The 14,662-nt window shown below is 38.8% G+C and overlaps 2 protein-coding genes, 1 long non-coding RNA gene and 5 other non-coding genes across 8 annotated transcripts; 7 read left to right on the top strand and 1 right to left on the bottom strand.

Annotated features, from left to right (window-relative positions):
• Window positions 1-265: 265 nt before the first annotated feature.
• Window positions 266-2,031, top strand: LOC127565567 (uncharacterized). Its single transcript, XR_007954897.1, has 7 exons — window positions 266-553; window positions 734-793; window positions 979-1,034; window positions 1,220-1,269; window positions 1,453-1,508; window positions 1,690-1,748; window positions 1,934-2,031. It is a non-coding gene; the product is annotated as an uncharacterized LOC127565567 (long non-coding RNA).
• Window positions 830-915, top strand: LOC117572817 (small nucleolar RNA Me18S-Um1356). The gene has a single exon (XR_004572553.1). It is a non-coding gene; the product is annotated as a small nucleolar RNA Me18S-Um1356 (small nucleolar RNA).
• Window positions 1,071-1,157, top strand: LOC117572821 (small nucleolar RNA Me18S-Um1356). The gene has a single exon (XR_004572557.1). It is a non-coding gene; the product is annotated as a small nucleolar RNA Me18S-Um1356 (small nucleolar RNA).
• On the top strand, window positions 1,304-1,392 carry LOC117572820 (small nucleolar RNA Me18S-Um1356). The gene has a single exon (XR_004572556.1). It is a non-coding gene; the product is annotated as a small nucleolar RNA Me18S-Um1356 (small nucleolar RNA).
• On the top strand, window positions 1,541-1,627 carry LOC117572815 (small nucleolar RNA Me18S-Um1356). The gene has a single exon (XR_004572552.1). It is a non-coding gene; the product is annotated as a small nucleolar RNA Me18S-Um1356 (small nucleolar RNA).
• Window positions 1,784-1,869, top strand: LOC117572818 (small nucleolar RNA Me18S-Um1356). The gene has a single exon (XR_004572554.1). It is a non-coding gene; the product is annotated as a small nucleolar RNA Me18S-Um1356 (small nucleolar RNA).
• LOC117570495 (protein artichoke) lies at window positions 2,027-13,298 on the bottom strand. The gene is made up of 5 exons (XM_052004708.1): window positions 13,049-13,298; window positions 7,239-7,416; window positions 4,681-7,180; window positions 4,045-4,168; window positions 2,027-3,966 (listed from the first exon to the last, which is right to left on the bottom strand). Exons 2-5 carry the CDS (start codon window positions 7,364-7,366, stop codon window positions 2,051-2,053), a joined length of 4,668 nt encoding a protein of 1,555 aa, XP_051860668.1. The 5' UTR covers window positions 7,367-7,416; window positions 13,049-13,298; the 3' UTR covers window positions 2,027-2,050.
• LOC117570496 (lipase 3) lies at window positions 9,085-10,444 on the top strand. Its single transcript, XM_034252190.2, has 2 exons — window positions 9,085-9,953; window positions 10,017-10,444. Exons 1-2 carry the CDS (start codon window positions 9,147-9,149, stop codon window positions 10,401-10,403), a joined length of 1,194 nt encoding a protein of 397 aa, XP_034108081.1. The 5' UTR covers window positions 9,085-9,146; the 3' UTR covers window positions 10,404-10,444.
• Window positions 13,299-14,662: the final 1,364 nt, after the last annotated feature.

Consider the following 14,662-nt stretch of genomic DNA (forward strand, 5'->3'; position numbering starts at 1 on the left):
AGCCCATGCCGCCAACACATGTTCCAAACTGTCTGGTAATATCAGAGATGTAGCCATTTATTTGTGGTATATAATGCGACCGTTACAAAAAAGATTATAGACAACCTTTAATTTGTTTATGACGAAGTTTACTTAATTTAAAACTTTAATCTTTAACTTTAAAAATATGAGCTACGGAAAAATCAAACTGATTTAATAAACAAACAAAATGGTAGGTTTAGGCCAATTTAAATATTAAATAGTACATTTTCTCTTTGAAAATGCGGTCACGCTATGAATCGGTCTTTTATTTAGCCGCTTTTAAACAGAACACATCCGGAGTGACTTATTAATTATTGAATTAAATCAGAAAGATTGCTTAAATATAGTAACTTAAAAATTAATAACGTACAATGTCAATATGGAGAGAAACAGCGCTGATCTGCATACAGGATGGCATTTGTGGCTTCGGCTTCGACTGAAATCTGAAGCACTTGAACCACGTGGTTGAAATTGCACATTTAAAATGCAGGAAAATGTATTAACAAATTGGAATAAATGTTCGCTACATGATGTAAGTATTTATTTATTACACCCAATTTTATAACAACACGGGTGATGGGTCAAAGCAAAACAATTATGTTGATATCTTACTTTTGCACCATCATCTGAAAACGAGTTGTTTTTATAAAATAATATTTATTACTTGAATTTAAATAAAATCGTATGTTAATTGTAACTCTCTATTTTGCAGTGTTTCATGGTGACTTTAAAACACAGGAATTGGAATTATACACACATCATCTATGGAAAGGTAAGTTTGAAATAAGTTGATACTATATTTCGGTATTCGTATTTAATGATGATAATCTCATACCCAATTCAGAGAAATCATGTTGAAATCTATTTAACATGCATCACCATCTGATTTTTAAAGATACTATAACTTGTTTTATTTGAAATGTATTATACTAATTTCAAATATTAATTTCGTTTCAGATATTTCATTTCCGGAATCTCCCAAGAACAAACGTGGATGTTTGGTGTGCTCAATAGTAAGTCCATTATAGTACCATAAAGACTCAAGAAAATATCTATCTCCTGATGATAAAATCATACCCGACGCAGACAAATGATGTTGAAATCTATTTAACATGCATCACCATCTGATTTTACAACCAAACTAAAATTTATACTTTTTTGAAAAGTAGAATACTAATTTCGATTATTTCCCTTTCAGATATGTTTTGGCACATCTTAAAAAAAAAAAAGAATTTGGATTCTTAAAATGTAAGTCTACTACACTTTAAGTAAGTTAATAAAATTACTTTTTTCTGATGATAAACTCATACCTAACTCTGATAAATTATGTTGAAATCTATTTAACATGCATCACCATCTGATCTTATTAATAAACTACTATTTGAATATATTTATAGTGCAGTTTTCTAATAATTAATATTTATATTGTAGGAATTTGTGATGGCACCATTTGTCAACAGAAAACTGGAGTCACCCTTGCTACAAAAGTAAGTTATTCATTCATTAAGCAGATAATAACTATCTTTCTTCTGATGATAAACTCATACCCAACTCAGATAAATTATGTTGAAATCTTTTTAACATGCATCACCATCTGATTCTATAAAGAAGCATGAAATTGCAATTGTTTTGTTTCATTTATACTAATTTTTAAAATTTATCTTTAAGGTTTTACTTATTTGCGTCTACTATAAATGAATGTGGAATTATATGCAGTTCATACATAAGTAAGTGATTTATTCCATTAAACAATGCATATTTCCATTGCTTTCTGATGATAAACTCATACCCAATTCAGAGCAATTATGTTGAAATCTGTTTAACATGCATCACCATCTGACTCTTTAACAAACTTATAGTTTTAAATTCAAAAAAAGAGCATTAAACTAATTTGTTTTTATTTATCTTTCAGGCGCTTTCATGGATGCGACGAATAGTACAATCAATAAAATACATATTTTATAACTAAAATAAACTTATGAACAACTTACAACAACTGTTTAACACTCGCAACAACACAGGTTCTATCTTAACAAATCCACAACAGCAAAGGGAGCAAACAAAGGATTCCTCCTTGAGCCGAATGCCGCCAACTGTGGCTGGCATTGAATTCGTGCAGCACATTGCCATAAGCCAACTCCTTGTTGTTGCCCGTCGAAGATCTGATTGAGCTACCGCCGCCTCCTCGGTCAGTGAACTCTCGTTTCTTCTTGAAGCTCTCATAGTACCAGTCCATGCCATCCTTGCGCTCTCCTCCTCGCTCCTCCAAGGGCGTCAACTCGGGTAACGTATCAGTGCGTTTCTGTGCCTGCCTCGAAGTCAACTGCTGTTCACTGGCAAAGCTCTCATTGTCCGATGCGCTGGGCGTGGTGCGTTGATACTCCTCCGCCGTGGGCTGCGATAACTGCTGATGTGGCGTATACACCTTGGTAATGGTCGAACGACCACCTGGAGGACGTATAGCAGCATCTCTTGGAGATTTTGTAGTTCTTGCACCATTAGGTGTCGCTTGGTAGTCATCGCTGTCGTCTGTAGTCGACGGTGTCGTAACCCATGAATGGCTCTTGATCTGCGCCTCGTGCTCTTCAGCTGGCGGTATCAAGAGTATAGTCTCGGCTGTGGTTGTTTGCACTAGTTGTGGCGATGGTCGCAGCAATGTGACGGACTGCGCTTCCAGATCTTCATCATCGTATTGCGAATCCTCTGTTGGCTGTTCGCTGGAAGTGGCGCTGGAGCTGCTTGGCGGTGCCGTTGTGGTGGTTGTAGTCGGTCGCCTTGTGGTTGTGGTTGTGCTGCGCGGCGTGGTCAGCGGTCGAGTGCTCTGCATCACAGGCATCTGTGTGGTCACATCTGGCGTCGTTTCGGTCACATAATACGTGGCTGTCTCGCTACTCTCGGCGCTTGCCGTCGGCTTGGGTCGCGCAGGCAACTGCTCTGGGCGTGCAGCAATAGGCACAAAGTGTCGCTCCATGTGCGGCTTGCTGGTCACATTCACCGGCTCGATGAGACCGCGTCGCTGTTGCGGATCATGCACGGGCATAAAGCCGCCCACATGGGCGGGTACAATGGGTCGAAAGCCGCCGCGTTCAATGCTCGCCGGCTCCCGGAATGTGGTGCGAAAGATTCCCGCTGTGGTGACGGCGCCACTCTCATTGCTTTGTGCCTCCTCGCCCGAGCTGGTGCTGGACTCCGTCTCCATGTAGCGATTGCGTATGCCAGGCGTGAGTTTCTCCTGCTCCTTGTGTTGATGCTGCTGCTGCTCGCGGAGGTACTTCTCAAACTCGGCGCTATTCGGTTGATACATGCGCGTCTTTCCGCGTCCCGTGGGCAGATTAATGTTCGCCATACGATGCGTGGCCGGCATCTGGTCATCCGGATCTGTGCGCTGCTTCCTTCCGCGATCGCCAAAGCCAAAGAAGCGCCCTAGACTCAGACTGGGTATGGGATAACCAAAGAAGGTGAAAGGCGAACCCGCTCCAGGTGCTGGTTGTGGACGGCGATTGAAGTATTTCGTGTGCAGCAACGTGTTGTTCAGATCTAGATTGCCGCTAGTAGCAGGGACAGGCTTGGGACGCTGGGAGCTGCTCACTACTGCATTGCTGGCATCGGGCACATCAGTGGAGTCCACATACTGATCGTAGAAGTATTCACTTTCACCCACCATGGGTCGTTCACCCGCCACATCGCACTCATCATTGAAATCCTCGGGCAGATCGCGTTGAAACACATCGCCATGTTCATTGAGCAAAGGCAAATGATTGCCCTCAGTGCGTTCGTTGTTCTCGCCACCCTGGAACAACTCCAGACCCATGCACAGACTGCGTTCCATGCGAGCCGCACGCAACAAGCGTCCGTCTTGACATTTGGGACCGGGATAGGGAAAGTTTGTCTCCTGCAGCCAGACCGAGAGCCACTGCATCTCACAGTTGCAGTCGATGGGATTGCCTGAGGTAAAGGAACGAGAAGTGAGGTATGTGAGAATAGAAAACGAAATTCATTTGGTTTCCCATTTGTTTTACTTACCGTCCACATCTAGTATGGCTATGTTGCCTCTCAGATTCCTAAAGGTGCGCTCCTTGATGGTTCTTAGCTGATTATTTCGCATGGACAAGACACGCAGTCTGGGCATTGTCTCAAAAGGCGAACCCTGAGAGAAATTGATAGATATTATTATAGAAATAGATACAATAAAATATTAACATATGTAGTTAGGTAATAGAAAACAGATTATAGACAATAGAAGATACATGATATATGCTATATAATAGAAAATAGATAATTGATGATACACGATAAGAAGATAATAGAAGATAGCATATAGATGATATTTAACGATAGACGATAGATACAGATACAGATGATAGACGAAGATGATAAAAGAGACATGATAGGCGATAGATGGCAGAAGATACTTTAGAGATGATAGATAGATACACCATAATTCCTCTTAAATTATTATTGAGCAATTCAATCATATTGAAGTTATAGGAAGTATTTCAAATCCTATTATAATGCTGATGCTTTAATATTGTATTAGATGTAGATTCATAGATATAGATATTCTAAATCTTATTATAATGATATTGATTTAATATTGTATTAGATACAGATACATTTTCGGTAAAATATACATTTATATTCACTATTTCTGGGACTCACCTGAATGCGGCAAATTTGATTGTTGTCCATCTTCAGTTCTACAAGCCAGTTCAGCGCCTTGAGGGGCATTGTGGATACCAGCTTTACACCATTGGTTGACAGATCTAAGACCTCGAGATTACGCATGCTCCTCAGACCAATGTTCTCCATGTTTCTGAAGTGATTGTTCGACAAGTTGAGAAAGACCAACGAATTGGCATGATGGAAACTCTCCGGCGAGATGTAGCGCAGTTTGTTGTACTGAAAATGTGAGGCAAGCAGCGCAGGCAGCTCCTCAAAGACGTGATCCTTGAGCTCGACCAACTTGTTGTCCGCTAGCACAAACTCCTGCAGCTCTGGCAGACCCTTGAGGGCGCCAGGTTGAACGCTGGCAATCTCGTTGCTGCTCAGATCGAGGTACTGCAGCTTGGGCAGATTGCGAAATGTTCCCTGCTGCAGTTCCACGATGAGATTGTTGGACAGTCGCATCTCAACCACATTGCGCCAGGCATTGACGACATCGGCATGGACACGCGATATCTGATTGTAGCTGAGATCCACGTCGCGCAGACTGTGCAGATTTCCCAGACCCACGGAGATGTCGAGCAGCGCATTTCCCGATAGATCCAAGTACTCCAAAGAGCGTTGATTATCAAAGGCTGTTGGGGAGATGCTGCGTATAAGATTGCGTGAGAGATCCAGCTGCTCTAGTCGACTGTTGTTGGAAAAGAAGTTATCGGTGATGGACTCCAGCTTATTGGACTGCAGATTGAGATTGCGCAGCTCGGCGAGCGGCAGCAGAGAACGCTCATCCGCCTCTCCGAGCTGATTGTCCTGCAGATGCAGCAGCTCCAGCCGCTGAATGCCAATGAACGAAGTGTCCTCCAGCTGCCGCAGCTGATTCTGCGCCAGACTTAGCACACGCAGCTCGGGCGCCGACTGGAAGCCATGCCGTGACAGCTGCTCAATGCGATTCTGGCTGAGATCGAGCATGCGCAGATTGGGCAGCTGCAGCGATTTGCTGCCCGCAGCAGGGAGCGAAGCAATTCGATTCCCGCGCAACAAGATACGTTCCACAATCCGGGGTAGACCGCCAATGACGCTGGACAACTGATTGTAGCTGGCGTCCACCTCAAAGAGACGCTCCAGGTGCAGCAAAGTGCCCGGATGCAGTTGGCTCAGTTCATTCGAGGAAATGTTCAGCGTCTCCAGCAGCGGATTGTGACGAAAACTATTCGCAGCCAAGTCAATCAGACCATTCTCGCTGAGATCGAGACGACGCAGCGAAGGCAAACCCGCCAGCAGCTGTGCATCGACATGTGTAAATTGATTCTGCGTCAGATCGAGACCCTTGAGACCGGGTAGATTCCAGAAGGGCAGCGGCAACTCCGAGCTGAGGCTGTTGTTCCTCATGCGCAGCTCACGAAGCGCGGGCATGGCCATCAAAGCATCCCGCTCTATTAGTCTCAGCTGATTGTTGTTCAGATGCAATTGCTCCAGCGTGCCATGACCACGCAAGGCGCCATAAGGCAGCTCGCTCAGCAGATTGTTGCTCATATCGAGGAACCTCAGGGTGGGCAACGCATCGAGCAACGCTCGCAGCGCCTCCACATGGGCAATCTCATTGTTGTAGATGTGAACAGCCTCAACTCCACTGCCCGATGCTTGGAGCAACGACTCGGGATGTATGCGACGTATGAGATTGTTGTGCAGATGAATGGTCTTCAGTTGTGGCGTGCGCAGAAAGGCGCCGTATTGTAGCTCAGTGATGCGATTGTCATTCAAATGCAGCTCCGACAGATTGGGCAGATCCACAAAGGAACCATCCTCGATGACAGCAATGATATTGTGATCGAGTCGCAGCTTCTTCAGATGCTCCAGATCCTTGACAATGCGTCCAATCATGCCCACATCACTGATCTGGTTATGCGACAGTTTCAGACTCACCAAATTGGGCAAACGAGTCAAAGCACGCAGATGAATCCAATTGAGACCGTTGCGACTGAGATCGAGATTCTTCAGCGAGATCAATCCATCGAAGAGACCCGCCTCAAGGCGCGTTAAGCCCGCTCCACCCGTGATGTGTATGTGCTGCAGCTTGGGCAGATGACGGAAGCTGTGCGAGGAGAGTTCCGTAAGCGATGCACTCTGCACACTCAGATAGGTCAGGCTGAGCAGACCCGAGAAGTCGGGCAGATGCTTCAGCTCATCGCTTTGGATGGTGATGGCCAGCATATTGATCATGCCGTTCAAACTCTCGGCAGGAATGCTACGCAGCTGTGGCTCCACTATGAAGATCTCCACCAGACTGTTCTCCAGCTCATTCAGCCAGCCATTGGACACACGTTCGATGCTGTTGTACCTAAGCATTAGACGCACAATTTGCAGATTGCCAAAGAAGCGTCCAGGCAGTGCTGGCAATTGATTGTTCTCCAGCACCAGCTCATCGATGCGGGTCTTAATATTGCGTTCCACGGACTTGAGACCATCCATGATCTGCGGTAGATTGCTATGCGAGCACCTGTTGCACAATTAAGGGATTAAGAAGAGTTTTAAAGTATTAAAGTGTTTAATCTTACCATATTTGTATCTCCTTGCCTCGCAGCGAGCAGCGACATGGCAGTATGGCTTCTGAGGGGGGACAGCTGTCTGCTCGCACCAAAGCTATCCAGGTGGCGTAGAGCAAGAGTAGGGATCGATATAACATTTTGAATAACTTTCAATTCATGCAGAAGATCCACCCAGAAGGGCACATAGCTGAAAAAATAAGGAAAAGGAATAAAGTAAAAATTCTATTGAACACATTTACCATAAAGGAAAATTATCGATTCTACACTATAAAAGTAATAGTAATAGTTTAGTATAGTACATAAGTAGTACTATACTAAAATAAGAGAAATATAATTTTAATAAACCAGGGATCATAATATTTAAAGTATAGACTATAAGAAAAAAGTTATTTTTGTAATATTTATATTAGCATTAAAAATAGGATTCATTTTTAAACTTAAAGAAATTAAAAGAGGATTTCTTTTTAAAGTTTTATTATAATTTTCATTATTATAATAGTACTTTATTATCTAAAATAAATGCCTGACATTCATACATTTATATATTATACATTTATACATGCATGCAAATTATACATTACCTTAATGTATTGATGCATATGTGTATCATATATGTTTGTACATATGTATAAGGTCATATATATGTATTTATATCGCTCGAGTTAGTTTTTTCCTCCTATTTTTAACTTTTCACAATTATGAAAAAATATTCATTATTTTATAGTTTTCCGAGTTTTCTGGATTTTCTTTAATAAAACACTATAATTATAAAAAAAATACTATTATTTTTTTATGGAATATGTTATAGGTTTACTTTAATTACCTAAATTAGGAATTAAATACAATTTGATATATTTATAACTTTTCAGAATTGCGCAGTTATATAAAAAGTTTTTATGGAATTATTTTCGAGTCTAAGACTTATTTGTTGTTTTCCGTTTTTTAAATTGTACTTTGAGCTGTGTGATAACTTTGCAGGAATACCCTATATGATATCGCAAAAAGCTGAGTTTCCAACAGGTGCATCAAAATAATTCATATATATAAATCTCTCAATGAATTTTGCTTTAATTTGATAACATTTATCATAATTTATACAATACACAAGACGAAATTTCTTTTTTAATCTTGTGCTAAAAATAATCGAACAAGTTATTTGTTGACATCAATAGTCAGCTGGCTTCTAATCATAACTTATGTTGTATATCTCTTCAAATATGTACACAAATCATTCACATTTTACAAAAACAATCGGAAAATATGAATGTAATTTTTAATAGTGGAATATTAAATGCTCTTAAGGATCTAATGTGTATATAATTCCTTTTTTAATAAATGAAAATTTATTATACTTTATTTTTAAAAAGAATAAACAAGTAATATAGTATAAAAAGTAATATAATAAAATTTACATAAATATAAAAAATAATATACAAAAAAAAATTATTCTTGAAAAATTAGATTATTCATTGCTTATGAAATATATATTTTAATATTCTCTATACCATACTCAATATTCTATTCTATATTCTCATAACTCTAACCAGTTTCCTCAATCGTCATTGCAATACCCTTTGTGAAATTATCGTATAACATTATCTACCGACTTGAGAACTTTAAATATTCAGTAATAAATTTTTGTCTCGCTGAATAAAAGCTGGAATATTTCGACCCCCCGCCAAATATTTTCAATTTCTACTAAGATTCCACTTTGATGGCGAACCCTAAATTAACACTGAGGCTATCTACAACCGATGAAAATTATCAGCCCCTGGAATAAATCAATAGATAACTTTGGAGGTAGACTTGTGCAATTGGAAAGACAGAGTGTGAGTATATAAGACAGACCACTCGGCGAGTATTATCAGATCCAAGTTGGGTTTTTCCTACAACAGGTTCAACAGGTGTTCGTTCACAATGCGCGTCCTTTTCTGCCTAGTATTGGCATTCGGTCTGGCTGCTGCCGATCAGTACTGTCTGAGCGAGATGACACGCTCGGATGAGCGGATCAGCAAGCATGGCTATCCGAGTGAATCGCATGAGGTGGTGACCGAGGATGGCTATGTGCTCACCCTCTTCCGCATTCCCTACTCCCACAAGCTGGGCAACCAGAACGCGAAGCGTCCTCCGGTCTTGCTTCAGCACGGACTCTTCAGCAATTCCGATTGCTGGCTCACTTCGGGACCGGATCACTCTCTGGCTTATCTGCTCGCCGATGCGGGTTACGATGTCTGGCTGGGCAATGCACGTGGCAACATCTACTCGAGGGCCAACAATCTGATCTCGTTGAACAGTCCCAAGTTCTGGCACTTTGATTGGCATGAGATTGGCACCATTGACATTGCCGCCATGATTGATTACATCTTGGAGAAGACAGGCTTCTCCAAGGTGCACTACGCTGGTCACTCGCAGGGCACAACTGTCTACCTGGTCTTGATGTCCGAGCGCCCCGAGTACAATGACAAGATTGCTTCGGGTCATTTGCTGGCACCTTGTGCCTTCTTCGAGCATGGCAGATCGGCCATCTTCAGGTGGTTGGGTCCCTTGGTGGGCACTCCGGGTGGCATCTGGAATACCGTGCTGGTGGACACTGAACTGATACCGCGCAACAATCTTATCAATCGCGTTGTCGACAACAGCTGCGGCACTGGCAGCCCCTTTGACTCCATCTGTAAGAACGGTTTCCTCATGTTCGCCAATGGTGGCTATCAGAACACCAACATTGTGAGTGTTTCTCCCAAACGATATCAGTTCCTAACTAATATTCTCTCTCTCTTTGCTATCTAGTCCTCCATGCAACAGATGATTGAAACCCATCCGGCTGGCTCATCCAGCAACCAGGGCATTCATTACCTCCAGCTGTGGGCGTCTCACGAGTTCCGTCAATACGATTGGGGCACCAAGAAGAATCGCGAACTTTATGGCCAGGAGCTGCCACCAGACTATGATCTCAGCAAGATCACAGCTCAAACCCATTCCTACTCCAGCCAGAATGATGCTCTCTGCGGTCCTAAGGATGTTGATACTCTTGTCTCGAAATTTGTCCACCTAGCCGAAGATCATCGCGTGCCCTGGGAAAGCTTCAACCATCTGGACTTTATTGTGGCCAAGAATATGAGAGAATTGGTCAACGATTTGGTTGTCGAGCGCATTAACAAATACGAAAGCCGTTAATTGTGATCTCGATGCGAAAATAAACTCTGAGTGATTATCAATTTACTGACTTATCAGCTTCAAGTCTGGCTACTTAACAGCTGCATTTATTATTGTCTCGACAGTGTGATTAGATAGTAACTGTCTGTGCATTGAGCCAATAGCTTAATTATAAGTGCAATTTATTAGGTGCTTAAACAAATCCCAATTTGATAGCTTGTTTGCGGTGTATAGCCCTAATAATAGAATTAAAAATTTATTTGCGCTGATTTTATTGCATTTGGTATTTGCAATTGAGCAATACGAAATGTAGCGAAACATTTTTATGACTTCCTTATTTCTTTGCTTATTAATAGAAAGTGAATTTAAAACGTAATTTTTCTTAAAGATATTTCTCAAAATTTACATTTATATCACTTAATAATTGCAAATCATCAATACGGAAACTACTGGAGTGATCTCTTATCCCATAAAATGTAAATGTATATATTCTTGGCCGAGACGACATAGCCATGTTCATTTGTTCGCACCTAGATCTTAGCGACTATAAAAGATAGAGATATATTTCTTTTCAAATTTTTGTCACGTCCACTTCCGCACTCATAAATCGAAAAGAACAAGATTTTTGGTAAGAAAATCATATTGACAGAATATATGATTCCTGAAAAGTTGGTTGCGATTGGATAAAAGTTGTCGAAGTTTTATAAGAAATACTTTTGTATGGGGTCTTAGTGGCTTTGGGAAACTATCTGTTATATTCTGTACTCTATAGTATATTTAGAATAAAAACTATCCTTCGGTAAATTTGAGTATTTTTTTGGTATACGTTAAGTTGCAGAACATTCTTTTGATTTCTATAATGGTTTTTCGTAATCATAGAAAAAAAATTTACAATGCCAAAAAATGAAGAAAATTTTAATTTATATACATACAATCATAAAAAAATGCTTTAAACTTTAATACAACTTTATCATAATGAATGTCACAAAACTGGACCACCATTATTATTTTCCTTATTTTTAATAATTTTCCTTAAAAATATTTATTTATCTCTTGTCAATTCCCACCAACCGAATTTCTTTAAGTAAATATTAGAAGTTCTTTATCAATAAAGTATTATCTGTTTTTAAGCCTATCACAAATTTTGTTATTTATCATTAAAGGAATGCCTATGACAAATGTGCAAGTTTTTAATGGAAGTGTTGATAGCAAAGTGTTAAAAGCATTGTGCAAAAAAATATATAAATTATGAAAATATTATTGATTTTCTAATTCCATAAATAAATATTGCAAAGAAATTGAATAACTTTATGATGCCACAATAGTTACATGCTACCTAATAGTTACATACATTTATAAACAAAATAATAAAATTTCTAGAATTTCAAGAATTAAATTTATGATCATTGCCTTTATTCCACAACATTCCAAGCACCTCTGAGACTAAAACTAGTGCACTCTCAAGCCCATCATTATTCGTACTTGGAGGCGTACGACAGGAAGTTGTACTCGAACTTGTGCAATAACCCAGAGACTTATAAACAAAGCTCTAAACAGCCACATCCACATACGTTTACATATACTAACTGTAGTCTTTATGCAGCTGCGCAATTTTAATCAAAAAACCAAAAACAGAAAAAAAGAAACTTTTTGCGCCAAGAAGCGTAACATGGCTTTTCAACAAAATTTTGTAATCATTTAACAACAAAAAAAAAGAAACAACACCGAAATACAGAGGAGTGAAACGATACGAAGAGCTAGCTGCTTGGATCTATCATAGAGTCTCTATGGATGGAGTTGAGTTGAGTTGGAGTTTAGAGCTAGAGTCTCTCTACGCATGCGCGCGGAGTGTACATCAAACGAACCTTGAAATTATTGTCGTTTTCATCATTGTCTGTAATTTCTTTGAGCTAGCTGGCATCCAGCTGCTGCCTCCACTGTGGAGATCTGTGTGTGTGTTTGCCTCAGTGTCTTTGGATCTACACCTGCCGCAACTAAGTGCGACTTGAAGGTCTGCCTTCTTGTGGTTGTTGTTGTTGCTGTTGTGGTTGCTGTTGCTGTTGACTGCGATGTTGGCGACAGTTTCACCAGCCTTCTGGCTTTGCAGTTTGCTCTGATTTCTTTCGAGTCTCTCCTAATTAAATAACTGTTAGTTCTTTCAACGCGGTTGCAGAAACAAAAAGAGCGCAAAAGATATGTTTGCAGAGATAATATAAATATTGCTAGAGATTGTGCAGTTAATTAAGCCGGAACAACTTCAAAAGGATTGCAGGGAACAGGGACAAAGATTTATTAAAGATTATTTAGTAAATTACGCAACCTTTTCTTAAGAGATTTTGCAGATTTTAATTGATTAATAGTAACATACAACTCTATGAATAGTTGCTTCATTTTCGATTTGATTGAACAGTAAATATAATATACATTTTTTTGTCAGTTTAAAGATAAATTTCACTTCTATCTTATGTAATTAAATTTAAAAATTAGAATTTCAGCTTAAAATTAAATTTCTATTTTATATAATTTAACATTATTTCATGGCAGTTTAGTTAAAAATTTAATTTTACTTTTATAAAAATAAATAATGAAATAATTCGTTTTCAATTCATATTGTTTTTTTTAATGAATCCATTTTTAAAGTATTTTATATATCACAATTTCCCCACCTTACTCCACAGCCAGCGTATCCAAAATATCCGTTTTGTGTCACAGTAATTCCTTGTATTTATAATTTAAATTTTCCTTTTTTAATATTTTATATTATATTTATTTAGTTTAACTAGTTAAAAACTCTGCACAGTTGCTTTGTATAAACTGCACTTTAATTTCTCAGCTTCTTTCTCAATATTTCTTTTAACTTCACTTTCAAACGCACTTTTGCTTTTGTTGCTTAATTTCTCAGTAATTTAATTAAAACATGCACTAAGCGCGTTTTTAGGAGTCGTTTTAGCCGTTTGCTTTTTTCACGAACCGTCGCGATCGGAATGCGCGTTAAAACTGTTTTTTAAAAACGTTATGTGGAGCCATAGAGATTACTCAAGATTTCTATGAATGTTTTGAGCGTTGAACACGTTGAATGGAATGCGGGGGAGTAGAGCAAAGAAGCTAATGCTTCCTGCCTGTGCAATACTGGAGTCGCATTTGGCGCCACACTTGGCTGATTCTCACTCAGACTTGGCTAGCTTACAACGTGTGGATCGCATGTGGATCGCAAGTGGTAGCTGAACTGTGACCAAAAACTGCTTCCAGGGGTCGTCTTAGACCCGCGGCTTGGTCATGTCGGCTGTCGGGAGTGAGGTTGTTTATGCCAAGATTAACTATAAACAGATTGAAATTGCAAGTGAAATTAACGAATTATGTGAGGAAATTGCTGGCTCAGAAGCGAAGGCCAACAGCGATTTTGCCATTAAACAGAAGCCCCAAGCTTAGAGCCTTGTCATGTTGAAGAGTATAGTAATAACTTACATTAAATTAGTTTAAAAGCTTCAAAAGCAGTTATTAAGCAGTAGGCATATTAATAATAACTTGTATAAAATTTAACAAATAGAGCAAAACATTTACGAAGTAGATGTTTAAGTTTGCCCATTAATAGAGGAAATACATAAATCGCATTATTATCAGTGTTTCATTTAATTAGTTTAATTTAATAGTTTACTTTGATATACAGGTTAAATATATGTGTATAAGCTTTATGCTTAATGAAACTCGAAATATTAATAATGATTTGTTACATAATAGAATAATGGTGAATCAAATCAAATATATTATATTATATTATATTATAAAAATATACGGGTAATTCTCTGGCGGAATTTGTCGCATGAAACAATATTTATTTTAAAAAGAAAACATGAACTGAAACATTTTTTTAAAATAAGAAAAAGGTTTTTTGCATAGCTCTGAATTAGCATTATATTTAGAGCTAACATTGATTTAAGCAATTTTTTTTTACGATAAAGTATATAAATTCGTTAATTATTTCAATTATGTATTTTAAAAACAGAAAAATAATTCCAAAATCATTCTCAGCTCTTATAAAGCTTTAAGCTTTAAGATTCATCTTCGACAGAGAATTACCCATAAACAAAATGTATATATAAAGTTTATTTTATATTTTCTTCTTCACTTAAATCTTAAATGTTTTATTTTCTTTGAGCTAACTGGTTGTACTACAATTATTTACAAAAACAATAATTAAAATAATGATGCCTTTTGCACACATGTAAGTTCCAAATTTTATACTTCTTAATTGAAATAAAATAAAATTTAAGCAATGCACG

The sequence above is a fragment of the Drosophila albomicans genome, chromosome 3 (genome assembly GCF_009650485.2).
Source record: "Drosophila albomicans strain 15112-1751.03 chromosome 3, ASM965048v2, whole genome shotgun sequence".
Lineage (NCBI taxonomy): Eukaryota > Metazoa > Arthropoda > Insecta > Diptera > Drosophilidae > Drosophila > Drosophila albomicans.